The 17,620-nt window shown below is 37.9% G+C and overlaps 1 protein-coding gene across 2 annotated transcripts; it reads left to right on the top strand.

Moving 5' to 3' along the window:
• Positions 1–6,482: 6,482 nt before the first annotated feature.
• On the top strand, positions 6,483–8,028 carry LOC100795301 (uncharacterized). Of its 2 annotated transcripts, XM_041012263.1 has the most exons (4): positions 6,485–6,608; positions 6,752–6,873; positions 7,000–7,127; positions 7,225–8,028. In XM_041012263.1, exons 1-4 carry the CDS (start codon positions 6,560–6,562, stop codon positions 7,319–7,321), a joined length of 396 nt encoding a protein of 131 aa, XP_040868197.1. In that variant the 5' UTR covers positions 6,485–6,559; the 3' UTR covers positions 7,322–8,028. The 2 variants fall into 2 exon arrangements, 1 of the variants encoding a protein (XP_040868197.1); XR_003265412.2 differs by having other exon boundaries at positions 6,483–6,611; positions 6,755–6,873; positions 6,993–8,028.
• Positions 8,029–17,620: the final 9,592 nt, after the last annotated feature.

Here is a 17,620-nt window from a genome sequence, read left to right on the forward strand (position 1 = left end):
TATGGCAGGCTGGGGGCAAGTAAATTTTTTCCCATCAGACCTTGGATGCAACGTGATCGTATACCCATATCAGCTAGATCTTGACGGGTATTCAAGCATCCTTCGTCTTGCCTTGAATGGTAAGGAGTGTCCCAATCACACTGTCACAAACATTTTTCTCCACATGCATAACATCAATACAATGTCTAACGTCAAGATCACACCAGTACGGAAGATCAAAGAAAATGGACCTCTTCTTCCATATGCAACTCTACTTTTATCCTTCTTTTGGGTCTTCCCGAATATAGTATTCAGGTGTTGAACCGCTATATACCTGCTCACCAGTCAATGGTATCGGCGCAATATCATGCTCTTGACTTCCATTAAAAGCTTTTTTCAGTAGTCTATAAGGATGATTGGGTATTAGAAAGCGGCGATGCCTACTGTAGACTGTTTTTCTCCCATGTTTAAGTTGTATGTACTTGTGTTTTCTTCACAGATGGGGCATGCATGATGACCCTTAACACTGTAACCGCTGAGATTCCCATATGTTGGAAAGTCATTAATGGTACAAAAAAGCATTGCACGCATTTCAAAGTCTCCTTGCGAAACACATCAAACACTACAACCCCTCGTCCCACAACTTTCTCAGATCTTCAACAACAGACTTAGATAAACATCAATGTCATTTCCTGGCTGTCTTGGGCCCGATATCATAATAGAGAACAATCATGTATTTTCGCTTCATGCACAACCAAGGAGGCAAATTGTAAATTACTAGCAGAACTGGCCATGAACTGTGTTGAGTGCTTAAGGTGCCATATGGATTCATTCCATCACTGGCTAGTCCAAGTCTAAGATTTCTTAGCTCTTTCCCGAAATCCGAATACAAACCATCAATCTTCTTCCACTGCGAGCAATCAGCCGGATGACAGACTATTCCATCAGAAATCCTTCCATTTGCATGCCATGTAAGGTCTTTTGCGTCGTCCTCATTAGAAAAAAGACGCTTAAACCTTGGAATGATTGGAAGATACCACAAAACCTTCGCTAGGGGCCCCTTGTTGGATTTTTCATAAGAATTGCTTTCCTCTTTATCCTTCACTTTGTACCGTGAAGTCCCACAGATAGGGCATTTCAACATTTCTTGGAATTCATGTCTGTACAGTATGCAATCATTGGGGCAAGCATGAATCTTCTGATACTCCATACCCATCGGACACAATATCTTTTTCGCCTTATAGTTACTTTTAGGCAATGTGTTGTCCTCTGGAAGCAGATTGTGCACTACCTCAAGTAGTAAGGTGAAACTTTTGTCACTCCACCCATACCTGGCCTTCACATTAACCAGACTTAACACCGCAAACAACAGGGTTAAAGAATTCTTGCAGCCTGTATGCAAAGGCTTCTTTGAATCACTCTGTAATCCTTCATACACAGGGGCGTGTGCTTGCTGGAAAGACTCTTGTCCAAGGTCACGAATCATGTCCTCCAAGCAATCTCCCATTTCTACATCAAACGGTTCATATTGGGACCCACTCTACATGTCTGTGACTTCACCATGCCATATCCACGTCGTGTAATTCTTCTTAATCCCATCACACAATAGAAGGTCCCGTATGTCATCGAGTAGTTGTCGTCTTCCATTCAAACAGTTGATGCAAGGACAATAATATTTTCCTTCTTCATTTGGTCGACCTCTTTCTGAAGCAAATTGCAAGAACTGTTCGATGCCATCATCATATTTTGGGCTCATGCGACTTTCATTCATCCAACTTCGATCCATCTAAGCATTTCCATGCATGAAAATCTCACTTTTTTATTTATAGGTGTGGCCCTATCCCATTTAGGAAAACTGTCTTTTATGTTAGCTTCAAACGTCAGGGTTACCATTATTTACAAAAATTTGACTAAATTTCGGCAGCATTTCGCATTGGTCTCGAAGTACACGACATGACATCGGTGAAATGAATTTCCCGATAATCAAGTATGCACTCAGAGAATAACTTGAAATGCATTGAACCGAAATTTCATCAAATTAATGAAAATAATAATAACCTTGACGAATGAATCTAACATAAAAATACCAGTCTCCCCAAACTGTCTAAACGGACAATTCAAGACTAAATACAATGACTAATGCAAACTGTCCGCAAGAATCATTGCATTCAGTCTCAAACGGGAATCTAAGGTTCACTCAGCATGAACAACAGTTGTTTATATAGCAAATTGCATTGATGACATACAAGAACATACAAAAGGTAAGTTTCAATTACAGACAAATATCAACATCACCAGTTTTTTATGTAACTAATTTCAAATTCTGGCTTTGGAGGGTGGTTATGCTTTATTATTGTAGTTGGGTATATGTGTGTGTGTGTGTGTGTGTGTGTGTGTGTGTGTGTGTGTGTGTGTGTGTGTGTCTTTGTGTGTGTGTCTGTGTGTCATGAGGGTGTGTCTATGTGTGTGTATCATGAGGGTGTGTGTGTATCATGAGGATGTGTGTAGTTGTGATGCAAGTAAAATTTAAGGGCAAACTAGTGATCAGGGTTTGATTTTGTGTCATTACAGATTATGGAAATCTATCCACTATTGCTTTAAGTGTGAAGGAGCCTGTTAGTGTGAAGGAGAGGAGGGAACGTTTTCTGCAGGGTTTGGGCTTAGCTGATTCTTCTTCCAAGGTTTGTTGACAAGAGAAAATGAGGTTAGATGACTCATCTATCAGCTTGGGATTGGAGAGGATAATGGAGTGCAGTGGGCCAATCTCAAATGCTTGCATTTTGCATACTGATCAAGTAGTATCTGAAAAGTTGATTCTCTCTGCAAGCAAAGTAGGTTCTACACAAAAAATCTCTTTGGATGAATTCAAAGGGGGTCCCCAACATGAAGCAGAAGCAAACATTCAAGGAAAAGAGCATGAGTTGTCTTATACACCTGAGGACCACAGACCTAGAGAAGGTCTTTCACAAGAAGAATTTCAGGTTTTTTATATGAGTAAAAGAAAGAGGAAATATTGGTGGAAACGCTTTGTCAACATCAGGAAAAGTGGTCAAGGAAATGTAAGGTCCAAATTGAATGTAGGGACAAATAAAACTCGAAGAATAAAGGTGAAGCAGAATAAAAAGACGTGCCTGGAGTTCAATGGCCTATACCTTGGACAAGAGGTTAGAGAACACAAAGGTGTAGTCTGGACCATGAAATTTAGTCCATCTGGTCAATATTTAGCGAGTGGAGTTGAAGATGGTGTTGTTCACATTTGGTGTGTTACATCACTGGATAAATGCAGTATTTGTTTCACCCCACAAGACAGTACTTCTAAAAGCAAAGTGGAATGCGACAACTCTTATCCTCGGAAGAAACAGTTAAGCCAACCCTTCATTTTCCTTCGAAATAGTGTTTTTCAAATTGAGGAATCACCACTGCAACAATTCTTTGTTCATTCCAATGATGTCTTCGATTTGGCTTGGTGTAATTCATATGTGACTTTAACTAGCATAAGTTGTTACGTATCCTAAATGATGGCTTATGCTTATGGTACATATCCTAAATGATGGCTTGGTGTAATTCAGATGTGTGTGTGTGTGGGGGGGGGGGGGGGTTCTTAACAAAAACCTGTATAGAAGCTATCTGGTTGGGAAGCAAAATCAGCCTATAAATATCTTGCAATATGCTTATGAAACAATCTTTGTTGGGGAAGCTTCTTGGGAAAAAGTCATTGTCTTGAAAGCCATGCTTAAAGGTTATGAAATGGCTTCTAGTCTAAAGATCAACTTTGCCAAAAGCCACTTTGGGATCTTTAAGGTTCAAGCCAATTGGGTTCATGATGCTGCCCAATTTTTGAATTGTACACACATGGATACCCCTTTTCACTACCTGGGTATGCCTATTGGGGTCAAGCCTTCAAGTCGGGTGGTATGGGAGCCTCTGATAAGAAAATTTGAAGCTAAGCTATCCAAATGAAACCACAAAAACTTATCCATGGGTGGCAAGGTGACTTTGATAAAGTCTGTTCTGAATGCCCTACCAATTTACCTATTATCTTTTTTCAAGATACCTCAAAGAATAGTTGACAAGTTGCTATCTCTCCAAAGGAATTTTATGTGGGGAGGAAATCAAGATCATAAGAAAATCCCTTCGGTGAAGTGGGATGTTATCTGTCTTCCCAAGAATGATGGGGGCCTGGGGATCAAGGATCTCTCTAAATTCAATGCAGCTTTGAGGGGTACATGGATTTGGGACTTATCCTCCAATCAACATCAGTTATGGGTCACAGTGTTAAACTCCACATATGGAGGGTGGTCAAATTTACAGAATGACAGAGACAAAGGATGGCATTCCCAATGGTGGAAGGATCTTAGAAAGCTAAATCAGCAGTTTGACTTCAACATTATCCATCAAAATATGGCTTGGAAGGTTGGATGTGGGGATAAAATAAATTTCTGCAAAGATAACTGGTTGGGAGAGGATTGCAGCCTTCAACAGAAGTATCATCAGCTTTTTTTTATTAGTAGACAACACAATTTTCCCATTTCTAAGATGGGAAATTTTTCTCAGAATATATGGAGCTGGGATCTGAAGTGGAGGAGGAACTAATTTGAACGACACTAATTGGAACTAATAGGAACAACACTAAGCCTCAAACCAACACTAATTGGAACTAGTTGGAACTAATTGGAAAACCATCTTGACTAGTTTTCTTTATCCCCTTGGGAGGGGTGCAATTGTCTCAGCCGCATCATATTACTTTAAGCAAGGCTGATCTGTTTGTATGCTATTTTGAGGTATATTTCGATTATATTTATCTTCTTTCAACAATAATAGACAGCAACAATATGCAGCAACAAACCATTTTGGAAACAGCAAAAACACAGCATGCAGAATATCCAATCAAGGCAGAATGAAAAAGGCAGAATAAGCAAGCAAAAACACTCTGAACTAAGGATGTCGTGCCACTAACCTTCTAGAAGTAGAATATCCCAAATGTTGGTGCCGTAAGATATTGTCTCTGAACTAACGATGTCGTGCCACTAACCTTCAAAGAAGTCAGACTTGCCAAGAGCATAGTTTTAGGCTGGATTTGGTTTGAATAATTGAGTTGTAGATTACATCAGAATCAAGACTCAAATTATTTTTTTTTGCTCTGCAAAATTTGTGTCAAAATCAATTCTACAATAATCTAAATCAACTTTATTCAACATAAACATACACTTACTTGTTCAACGGATAGAGGGAAAATATTGGTACATTTAAAAGTAATTGCTAAAGTTCTTAAAATAAAAACTGTGGTGATGTGGCCGCCTTGTTTTCTAAAGTCTGTGTGCTGCCTGTGACTAAAGCCTTAAAATATTCAATTTTCTTTGCTTGTTGTCATTGTGACATTTTCATGGTACAAAATTAAATTCAACAGCTACTATTTTGTGGGTTATTAAATCGAATTTATGGTTCAATGATTAGGATGGACGAAACAATGTTTAATTCCAATCTAAAATTGTTTCTGAACTGAGTACAATATAATTCATTGAAGCTAAATGCATGCTCTACATATTTCCTAAGAAGTTAGCTATATGTGCAAATAACATGGGCTTGTTTCCATCTATGTCCCCCAAGTTACTTTAGGGCAGCTTTAGGTAGTTGATACACAAATTTTATTGAACTGAGTACAGCCTTCGGCAAAAGATGAAGTACAAATTTTATTGAACTCTGTCTCTTACTATCTACCAGTTTTCTTTGTTATTAACCAAGAGGGATGCTAGGGGAGCTAATATGGTAAAAAGAAAAACCAACCTTTTTCCAACTAATACCATTGGAAGAGGAACTGCAGAATTCCAATTGGTGGAGTTCCAATTCAATTATACAAGTCTTAACTACCAAAATTACTAAATTGCAAGAATTTATTTACACAATTGTACTCTGGATTTGTACAGTTTCTGAATTACAAGAATTCTAATTTTCAAAATGTTGTTTGATAGGGTTAGAGGTTAGTCCTAAATAACATAGGTCTCATTTTCTGTGGCTGTTGTTTTGCATCCATTGTGAAATTAATTTTTCCTTTGGGTCTGAACTAGCAGAGAGTGAAAAGAATCATGTTCATTATAAGGAAAAGCCAGTTCAAGCAACTACGGGATAAAAAACTGATGAAGTTTCCCATTTAATTCTCTACTTGTTGCATAATGGTTTATGCTACTTTAGAACCAAATGGAAATACTGCCTTGCTTTGCTTTGAGATAATTGACTCACAGTAGGATCATTATCATCATCATTATCCCTTAACATCCAAAACCTATGGATGTCACACTTTTGTCCAGTCATCACAATCTAAAAACCTTGCCAAGAGATAAGAACAAAATAAAGAAACAATCCGGAGCTTCATCACTAATCTGACCAACACTTATATATATATATATATATATATATATATATATATATATATATATATATATATATATATATATATATATATATATATATATATATATATATATATATAGAGGTCATCGATTTAGAAAAGGCATTGGAGGAGCTAGTGTGGCTTAGTCGCTAAGTTTGTTACGATAAAGAAATTAATTCAGCAACAAATACAATGGGTTCTCTTATGGCAGGATGGGACTCTCTGATCTTGGATCCTGAATGAGGTACAAATAATTAATTAATTAATTAGTACTAGTGTTGTTTCATTCTCGTCTTATGTTATGCACTTATGATTCACCTCTTGGTCGAGTCTAGATCATAAGTCACTTGTGATTTCTGATGGAGGAAAAATTTGTTATTGTTGCAGCTACAATAGAGAGGAATCGATCACTCACCAAAGAAGAAATTAATGCTTACTGGAGAGTAAAGAAGGAGTCAGAGTTAGAACACCTCAGAGCTATGTCCAAACTGTCTGAGACTATTCAGGTTTTTTGACTTTGAAATTAACTACATCTCTACATTTTTTCCCCTTCTATGTGTCACAAATTCACACACACACACATATATAAAAGCTAGTAATATATTTTGATGTTTATGATGGATAGTGGACAGGCCCAAAAAATTGAGGATTCAGAGAATTCTCATAAGTCAAGTACCGTGACCTTGGCTAGCATAAAGGAGTCCTTAGGCATGGACGTTGACCAGAAAAGTTTAGAGCAACTTATCAAGAAAAATGGCTGGTAAATTAAATCACAGATAGTAATTGCACAATTTGGTGTATTATTATGAATCCCTTTAAATGATTAATATTTTAGAAAATGATTGGGGTTAATGCAAGTGGACCAAAAGCAGTTGGGCATTTCTGAATGAACCGCCAGTGATAGAAGCTGCTTCCAATAAGTATGCATCAGAGTTTCAGAAAATTCAAGGCTAGCCTCTCAACTTCCCATTCTGCTACCTAGGGATTCCAATTGGAGTTAATCCGAGAAGAACGATGGTGTGGGAACCCATTATCAGAAAATTCGAGGCTAGGCTCAACAAATGGAACCAGAGAAGCATTTCTATGGCTGGCAGAATTACCCTAATTAATGTTGTCCTAACAGCACTGCCTATGTTTTATTTGTCTTATTTCAGGGCCCCTACAGCAGTGATTAATAGGCTAACTGCAATTCAAAGGAAATTTCTCTAGGGTGGCAGTTGTGAAGGGAACAAGATAGCTTCGGTAGCTTGGAGTAAAGTGTGTGCCTCTAGAGCTATGAGAGGCTTGGGAATTAAAGACATTAAGGCACTTAACAATGCTCTCCTAATTAAATGGAAATGGCTGATGTTTCACCAATCAGACCAGCTTTGGAGTAGGATCCTAATTTCTAAGTACAAGGGATAGAGAGGTTTGGACCAGAGGCCATCAAAGAAATACTTCTCTCAATGGTGGTCTGACTTTAGTTTTTTTTCAAGAAATACTTCTCTCAATGAGTTTTTTTTTCACGTTATATATTATATCCACGACTATAGTTTGGTATCTATATGTGTAATGGCTTCTATTTTGTCACTTACAATTCTGCATAACAACTCTGTATTTCTGGTTTGTTTGAAAAGGGATGCAAAAATCCCAACAGATTTTAAAGAGACAATATTGAACTGGTTTGACTTTGTGGTTAAGGAAAACGTGCAATACCTTTTATTTGTCTGCCTTGTAATCCTAATTAAATGGCTATTATTTAATTTGCTATGTAGCATTGATACACTTACGTTGGAGACACATGCAAGCATACACTTATGTGCAGAGGTACTAAAGTACTCACAAATTTTGTGTCTAGTCATATTATAAGTACCAAGGACAAGGCCCAAAACCAGAGTAATTTTGAAGCAGAAAGAAGGTTAAAAAGTAAAATTGAGTGCAATACAGAGGTGTTGGAAGAGGCTCAACAACTATGGAATTTGGGAAAAAGCATAGGCATGGAGGCAGATACAGACCATTTTGACTTTATCCAAAACTATGCCAATATGGAATCCAGAGACAAAAAAGAAGCTATGGAGTTGGGTAATAGGAAAGCCCATAGATGAATATTTTATCCTATAACATTAGAGGGCTGGGTAGAGGTATTAAATGGGCCTCTATCAGGAACTTGGTTGGGAAGCTGAAGGTGGACCTTCTCTGTTTGCAAGAAACAAAGAGGGACTCTTTTGATAAGGCAGCTTGCCAGGCCTTGTCAAGGCACCCAGATATTGCTTGGGAATGGCACCCAGCTGTGAACACTGCTGCGGGGATGTTGTGTGTTTGGAATAGCAAAAACATCCAGGTTGATATCAGAATTTCTGAAAAGGGGTTCATTATGTTGGAAGGGGTTTGGTTGGCTGACATGCAGAGAGTTGTTGTGACCAATATTTATGCTCCTTGTGATATAGAAGGTAAAAGACAGTTGTGGCAGAGTTTGAGTAGAAGGAAGATTGATGCAATCCTACCCCCGCAAGGGAATTGGATAGAAGACTCCAAGTAGATTGGGCCAGAGATCCAAGGGAAGGCCCTAGGGTTCTCATGAGCCTTAGGGTAGATTTTGAGCCCATGGGCTAAGTATGAGCCCGCTTATCTTTGTAAATATTAGAATAGGTTTTTTCCTTTGTTTAGGCCTTGTATTTTGGCCATTCTAGTAGTATAGGGTTTTAGCCTTGTATTTTGAGGCATTTTGAGTAGTCTTTGTAGTAGGGACTTTTTTTGTATTTTCATGTATTTTGTCATGGGGGTGAGCTTAGCTATTATAGGGGGTGTGTAGCTGAGTTCTAGCTTCTCATCTCAAGGAGGTGAGCTTAGCTATTAGAAAGGTGTGTGTAGCTAAGCTCTAGCTTCTTTAGGAATCTTTTCAAGGAAACTTCTCAAGGAGGTGAGCTTAGTTATTAGAGGGGTGTGTGTAGCTAAGCTCTAGCTTCTCAAGGAAGCTTTCTCAAAGAAGCTTCTCAAGGAAGTTTTCTCAAGAAGGCTTCTCAAGGAAGCTACCTAGTCTATAAATAGAAACATGTGTAACACTTGTTGTAAGTTTGATGAATGAGAGTCTTGTGAGACACAACTCAAAGTTCAAATTCTCTCCCTTTTTCTTCCTTCAATTTCGTGCTCCCCCCTCTCTCTTTCTCTCCCTCTTTCTTTTCCTCCATTGAAGCATCCTCTCCAAGCTTCTTATCCAAGGCTCATCTTGGTGGTGAAGCTCCTTCTTTCATGGCTTATTCCTTAGTGGATGGTGCCTCCTCTCACCTCTTCTCCTTTGTCTTCCGCTGCATTTCCATGGTGGAAAATCACCATTAAAGGACCTCATTGAAGCTCAAAGATCCAGCCTCCATAGAAGCCCCACAAGCAAGCTTCCATCAAGTGGTAATTAGAGCACAAGAGCTTCAAGTAGGTGCTCCTTAAACCTCCATTAATTTTTTTGCTTTACCTTCTCTTCCATTGTTGTTTCTTCATTTTTCTCCATGTATCTCCTCAAATGTCTTGTGCTAAATGTTGTTAACATGATTCTTTAGAGTTTCCACCGATTAAACTTGCTATAGAAGCTAGATTTGATTTTCTATGGTTCAAATTTCTTGTTCTTGTTCTTGAACCATGAATTGTGTTGAGTTTAGGTTCCTTTGAGTTTTGTCTTGTTATTTTTTGTGGCTGAAACCTAAACCATAAAATTCTTACAAAAATATTAAAGTAGAAGAAAAACTCAAAAATCTAGAGTGACTTGTTCACCTATTGTAGTTTTGTCATAGAAGTCATGTCTAGTCATGAAACTTGTCACATAAGATTTCTTATGTTGTGCTGAATTTTATTTTTCTTGTTTCTTTGTCTAACTCATTTGTTCATGAGTGTATGAAATTCTCTTAGCCTATTATTTGATTTGAGTCAAATCTTTCATGTTAATTATTCCTTAACATGTTCATGCAAAATTCTTAGAGAGTCTTTGATTGTGAACCTTTTCTTGAACTTTTAGGTTTCCTTTTGATTGTGTCTATTGTGAATTTGATTTTTGGTGATTGAATTGCTGGCTGAAATGTTGATCCTAAGTGAATATTGAACTCCTAAAACTGTGGTAAACAATCCTAGTGAGTTCAACATACATAGGAAGGTTGAAAGTAAGCCCAAGGCAATCAATATACCATGCTTAAAAAAAATCGTTGGTGCTAGCAGCTTGGACATACAAACTTGTAAAAATTACTGAGAATTGGTTACTTTGAATTTTGAGCTGAAAATTTTACTGAATTTTCTAGACATCTGAAAAAAAGTTATAAAAAAGAACCATGTGGTTTGGATTAAAGGAAAAAATAATAAAAATCACACAATTTGGCAAAAAAATCAGTATCCAGAAAAAAAAAGTGAAAGGGAAGTGTGCTTGTTGTTTTGGCTCAAAATTTATTCTATAATTGGTTCCTATCTTATACCAATCTTAGTTCCTAAATTTAAATTTAAAATTACTGTGAAAACAAGTGCCAAAGCTAGAGGTTTGTTGAGTCTCTTTTTTTTTATAGTTTTTTTTTTACTCTACTCTAGAGCCATTCTAAGTTTCTCTTTGAGTCCTAGCTTGCTTCTATGTCCTTTTCATTGCTTTAATTGTTGAATAATCCTTGAAAAATTGTCTTGTTAAAAATTCATTGGTTTAGCTTTCGTTTCATTTTTTTTGGTCTTTGGTTATTGCTTGTCTCTTTGTTTCCTTGTTTGTGGGTTGCCATATAGGGAATTGGAAGGAGGATCGGTGCCATCCCTTGAAGAATTTGAGTCAAGAAGAAAGGGGCCAACCACCTTAAGAGCTATTGGACTAAGAAGCACTCCAAATTGAGTGAATCACCAAAGAGAGAACAACCACCAAAATTGAGGACCGTTTTGTAATTTTGTAATTTGCAATTTACTTACCTTCATTGCTTTCAAGTTTTGTAACTAAAAGGCCTTTCATTGGAAGTGTGTTGGGAGCCTCCAATAGGTTACCAAACTTCCATTTGTGTGTAATAATTTTAGGCAATTTTTCCTTAGGATAGTGAGGGTTTTGTTGGGAACCTTGAATGTGGTCATCCAAACACTCTTAGGATTCGCCTAGTTTACATTTCTTGCTTACTTTCATAGCTTATTTCCTTTACCTTCCATTGTCAAACCGCCTAGACAGCTTTCCTTTTACCAATTAGTTTTTTACCTTATCTTTCACACCTCTTTTAGTGTTTATTTTGGCTAGTTTCAAACATAGTTTCTTTTACCTTTTATTTTCAAACCTCCAACAAGAAAGAACCACAACTTAGGAACCAACATGAGTCATCATTCATCTAGTGTTAATGGTGAGGGTACTAGTCATAAAGACCCTTTATCTAGAATGTTAGATGAGTTGAGTTCCCTCAAGTTATGGAAAGAAAAACAAGAGAGAAAAGAAAAAGGAAAAAAAAGAGTGAAAGAAATAAGTCAAGATGAAAGAAAGAAAATAAGAGAGGAAGAAAGAAGAAAAATAATGAAAGAAATGAAAAGAGAAAAACATGCCTCCTATAGTAGTCATAACTCTTGCAAGAGCCTATGTGAAGAACTTCGTGACTATTACGAAGGAAGGCATAGGCCACATCTTAGACCTCACTCCCTTAGAAGAGAAAAGGAAAGAAAGCCTCAAGAGACTAACATTAACCTCCCATACTTCCATGGGAAGGACAATGTAGAGGCTAACTTAGTTTGGGAAATAAGGGTAGAGCAACAACTTAAAAAGAAGTCTACGTCAAAATCTTATGGCTCTCACTCTTATCCAAAGAAAGACCAAGGTCAAGGCATCTTAGGGGTGACACCTTCTAAGCCCAAAGATGATAAGGGGAAGACAATAGAAAAACAAGCCCCTAAGGCTAGTATGAAAGAGAAAACTAGCTCTATAAAGTGCTTTAAATGTCTTGGAAAAGGACATATTACTTCTCAATGCCCCACCACAAAAACCATGATTATGAGGGGCCAAGACATTTATAGTAGCCAAGATAAGGCTACTACTTCACCTTCCTCTAGCGAAAGTGAAGAAGCAAAAGGGGAAGAATCTAGTGAAGAAATCTACCCCCAAGAAGAAGGACAACCATTAGTGGTTAAAGAGAAGTGTAAGGAGGTAAGTGTCTCCTCCAAGAGGTTGGCTAATAAGGAAACACATTTTGCAATAAAGACAAACATTAAAGAAACTTTCCCTCTTAGACAACCTCCACATTTTCTCTTTTGTAAAAAGACACTTGCTAGCATTGCCACACCTCTTGGGCTTGAGTTTATTCCTCAAGTAAAGAAATTGTTGGATGAGGGTTTGGTTCGCAAGAGCTTAAATCCTTGTGCTTTGTTGGTGCCCAAAATAGGTATTATTAGGCACCAAGTCCCTAAAATAGGTGGTATAATGAATGTTTTGAGTGGTGCAACCCTCTTTTGTAAAATCACTCGTACACCTAACATCTTCATGGTGTGTGTACATAGGGACCCATTAGGTAGGTTTGTTCTTATTTTTAGTTTCAATACAAACTTATGTACTCATATGGGACACCTTAGTTTTGTCATACTTTTTGGTAGGAATAATCAATATGAAAATACAGAAAAAGGTATGTTTTATTGCGTTACTTTTCTTAATTTTTCAAATAGTGATCAAGGGGTTCCCATGAACCCTAAGAGAATAAAGGTCATTCCTGAGTGGCCCACTCCACCAAGTATAAGAAAAATTTGGGGCTTCCATGACTTAACAAACTTTTACAAAAGGTTTGTCCCATATTTTTCTATACTTGTAGCACCACTCATTGAGTTGGTGAAACACCATGTTCCTTCATGGGAAGATGCCCAGGAAATGGGTTTTCAGACCTTGCCTTACTTCAACTTACCAAACACCACTAATACATATGTTTTTGTTCTTTTTACAGGTGTCGAGGGAAGGAGCCCAGAGTATGAAGAACCTCGGGATTTGAGGTCAAATCCTTTCCAAGGTGGAGGGAATGATGCAATCCTACCCCGCAAGGGCATTGGATAGAAGACTCCATGTAGATTGGGCCAGAGATCCAAGGGAAGGCCCTAGGGTTCTCATGAGCCTTAGGGTAGATTTTGAGCCCATGGACTAAGTATGAGCCCGCTTATCTTTGTAAATATTAGAATAGGTTTTTTCCTTCGTTTAGGCCTTGTATTTTGGTCATTCTAGTAGTATAGGGTTTTAGCCTTGTATTTCGAGGCATTTTGAGTAGTCTTTGTAGTAGGGACTTTTTTTGTATTTTCATGTATTTTGTCATGGGGGTGAGCTTAGCTATTATAGGGGGTGTGTAGCTAAGTTCTAGCTTCTCATCTCAAGGAGGTGAGCTTAGCTATTAGAAAGGTGTGTGTAGCTAAGTTCTAGCTTCTTTAGGAATCTTTTCAAGGAAGCTTCTCAAGGAGGTGAGGTTAGTTATTAGAGGGGTGTGTGTAGCTAAGCTCTAGCTTCTCAAGGAAGCTTTCTCAAAGAAGCTTCTCAAGGAATTTTTCTCAAGAAGGCTTCTCAAGGAAGCTACCTAGTCTATAAATAGAAACATGTGTAACACTTATTGTAAGTTTGATGAATGAGAGTCTTGTGAGACACAACTCAAAGTTCAAATTCTCTCCCTTTTTCTTCCTTCAATTTCGTGCTCCCCCCTCTCTCTTTCTCTCCCTCTTTCTTTTCCTCCATTGAAGCATCCTCTCCAAGCTTCTTATCCAAGGCTCATCTTGGTGGTGAAGCTCCTTCTTCCATGGCTTATTCCTTAGTGGATGACGCCTCCTCTCACCTCTTCTCCTTTGTCTTCCGCTGCATCTCCATGGTGGAAAATCACCATTAAAGGACCTCATTGAAGCTCAAAGATCCAGCCTCCATAAAAGCCCCACAAGCAAGCTTCCATCAAAGATTCAGTTCCAAGTTAATTGCTGGTGTCTTGTAGGGGATTTTAATTGTGTTAGACATCCCTTTGAAAGAATGGGAAGCAATCACAGTAATCCAGATACTAATCTTATAGCTGAATTCAATGATTGGCTTGCTGTTATGGAGGTAGATGACATTCCTTGTGTGGGTAAGCCCTTTACTTGGGTTAGGCCAAATGGATCATGCAAAAGCAAATTGGATAGAGTGGTAGTCTCAGATGAATGGTTATCTAGGCTGAATAAATGGAACCAGAGAAGTATATGAATGGCTGGCAGAATCACTTTAATTAATGTTGTCTTAACAACATTGCCTTTGTTTTTTATGTCTTTTTTCAGAGCCCCTACAATAGTAATTAATAGACTTACTGCCATTGAAAGAAACTTTCTTTGGGGTGGTAATCTAGAAGGGAAGAAGATAGCCTGGGTGGCTTGGAGTCAAGTGTGTGCCTCTAGAGAAAGGGGAGGATTGGGAATCAAAGACATCAAGGCTCTCAACAAAGATCTTCTAATTAAATGGAAATGGTTGATGTTTCAGCAACCAGACCAATTTTGGAGCAGAATTCTGACTTCCAAGTATAGGGGTTGGAGAGTATTAGAAGAGGGGCCTCCAAAGTAGCATTTCTACTTAGATCTAACAATGTTGATTGGGGTCCTAAACCTTTTAGGATATTAAACTGCTGGTTAACAGATAAGTCCTTCAGAGAAGTAGTAAATCAATGCTGGAATTCTGTCCAAGTTTTAGGATGGGGAACATATGTATTAAAAGAAAAAATCAAAAGGCTGAAGTGCAGATTAAAGATATGGAACAAGGAAGAATATGGGGATAGATTTAAAAAAGTCTAGAACTTGGAAGAGGAGCTAAATAAGTTAGAGGAGGACACATTGCATAGATAGATGACTGATTTGGAAATTTCTAGAAGAAAGCAGTTGCAGGAAGATTTGTGGGTGGCAGCCCAAGCCTATGAATCATTGCTAAGGCAGAAATCTAGATCAAGATGGCTAAAGGAGGGAAATTGTAACACTAGATATTTCCATATCATGACGAATGCAAATAGAAACAGAAATTGCATTAAAGGACTACTCATTGAGGATATATGGAGATACAAGTATAGCTTCAGGATTTGTACTGTCCTTTTTGCAGAGATGCTGAAGAGGAGGCATCTTATCTATTCTTCCATTGCATCGTCATCCAACCAATTTGGTGGGAATCGATGTCTTGGTTGAATTTAAAAAGTGCCTTTCCTCTCGGGCCTAAACAAAATTTTCTCCAGCATATTTTCATCCAGGCAGAAGGGTTAAGGGTTAAGAGATGGAGATATTAGTGGTTGGCGGTAACTTGGGCTATTTGGAAATTAAGAAACATAATTTTGTTCTCAAATGTAGAATTTGATGCTAACAGATTGTTTGATGAAGCTGTTTTCTTGACCTGGACTTGGCTTAGACATTTTGAGAAACATTTCTCAATCCATCTAAATCAATGGTCAAGCAATATTAGCCAGGGTTTTCTTATGTAATGGGTGTTACAATTAAAACAAAATACATGTTCTCCTAATATGGCCTGTACCTCATTTTGGTGTCTAGATATGAGGATGTATATCCCTATGTACTACTCTGGTACTTTTTGATCATATATATATAATATATTTAATTTTGCTGATAAAAAAAAAAACTACTACACAACATCAATCTATGCAATAACTTAGCCATGAAGCAAACAAACTCTGGCATGGCACAAACGACAAAATTCCCGGCAGCTACCTACAAGGATTGATCAGAACCGAACAAGGCCAACACATGACATATTTTTAATCCAATCAGAACACTAATGGAACGCTATGAAACCTTAGAGCTGCAAGGATCGATCAGAACAAAACAAGGCCAAACACTAGGTGTTCCTACGTGTGAAGCCTTACATAAACCAGAAGCTAAACAAGCAAGTAATTGATCTAACATACATAACCATTCAACTCGCAGAAGGAAAGTTTGCTAATGATAAAAATAAGCAAAACCACCAAAAAATCTAGCAACTCTTACCAGCGCAACTAAACGTAGACCTTAGTCATTAAACATTCCAAAGAAGTATGCAAATAATACTGCTATGAACATCACTAGCTAGAGGCTCACCATGCAGTAGGCATAATCACCATTCGTATTTCATATTTTTAATAGAAGATAAAACACATGCCAAACAAGTTATGTATCAAACAAATTTATATGGAAGGCATTTGGAAAATTTGTGACATACCAAACAAGTGCCCCAAACTCCAAAATAATTGCAAGAAGTGTCAGTAACTTGTTATGAACCTGCTTAATGCAAAATAATGAGATAGTGAGCTAAATTACTCACAATAATAGGATCCTTACCACTAGTTATCTCTACTGGTACTCCAAGCAGTCTATAGATTTAACAAAGACAAACTTCAACATGTTTCCTAAGTAAACTACAAATGAAAAAGAGACCAAGCTTACCTCGAACCCAAACAGTGACAATGGCAGTGAGATCTAACAAAATGGCACGAAATTTAAGCTTTCCTCGTACCTCAATCAGCAATACTGCAATTGAAGACGTATTATTATTATTATTATTATTATTATTATTATCATCAATAAAACATGAACACCCAAGGAAACTTAGCATACAAGAAGTTGACCTACGTACCTCGCGGAGAAAGCTTTGAGCTTTGAGCACCTACGAGTGTTTCAGCACCCTAGTAGCAACAGTGTATGTAGGGTTTTCTTCGAGCGAGGACAATGTGGGTTCTGTGGGGTTCGAGCGAAGACAATGTGGGTTTTCCGGCAGTGTAGGGGGTTCTGTGGGTTCCAGCGAGGACAATGTGGGTTTTTCGGTAGTGTAGGGGTTTCTGTGGGTTCGAGCGAGGACAATGTAGGTGTCGAGAGAGTGGTTTTCGGCAGATTTCAGGCGGGAGGAGAAAGAGAAGAGCGATTTTAGACAGGAGGATGACAAAGAGAAGAGGGAGGGAAAGGTTTTCGAGCGCGCGCAGCTTGTGAAATCTCAATTTTGATTAACTTATAAACATAACAACATCGATTTTTTTATGGATAGCCGATGTTAACTGAATATGGTTAACATCGGTTTTTACAAAACCGATGTTAACATCAAATACATTACATCGGTTTTAACAAACTGATGTTAAAATCAACTCCTTAACATCGGCTTTCTGAAAACCGATGTTAACTCTATGAAGTTAACATCATGTTAACATCGGTTTTTTTAAACCGATGTTAACATGAAGTAGTTAACATCGGTTTTGCTAAAACCGATGTTAAGTAACTCCATTTAATTACAAAAATTCCACCGCGCTTTCGTTAACATCAGTTTTAGCAATAACCGATGTTAATAGGGCGATG

This window comes from Glycine max, chromosome 18, assembly GCF_000004515.6.
Source record: "Glycine max cultivar Williams 82 chromosome 18, Glycine_max_v4.0, whole genome shotgun sequence".
Lineage (NCBI taxonomy): Eukaryota > Viridiplantae > Streptophyta > Magnoliopsida > Fabales > Fabaceae > Glycine > Glycine max.

Excerpts from the sequence above, each read along its gene's own strand:
- LOC100795301 (XM_041012263.1), top strand. The coding sequence starts at position 6,560 with ATGGGTTCTCTTATGGCAGGATGGGACTCTCTGATCTTGGATCCTGAA. Across the intron at positions 6,609-6,751 it reads TCTGATCTTGGATCCTGAAT|CAGCTACAATAGAGAGGAAT; the intron begins GAGGTACAAATA and ends TTGTTATTGTTG. Across the intron at positions 7,128-7,224 it reads CTTATCAAGAAAAATGGCTG|GTGGACCAAAAGCAGTTGGG; the intron begins GTAAATTAAATC and ends GGGTTAATGCAA.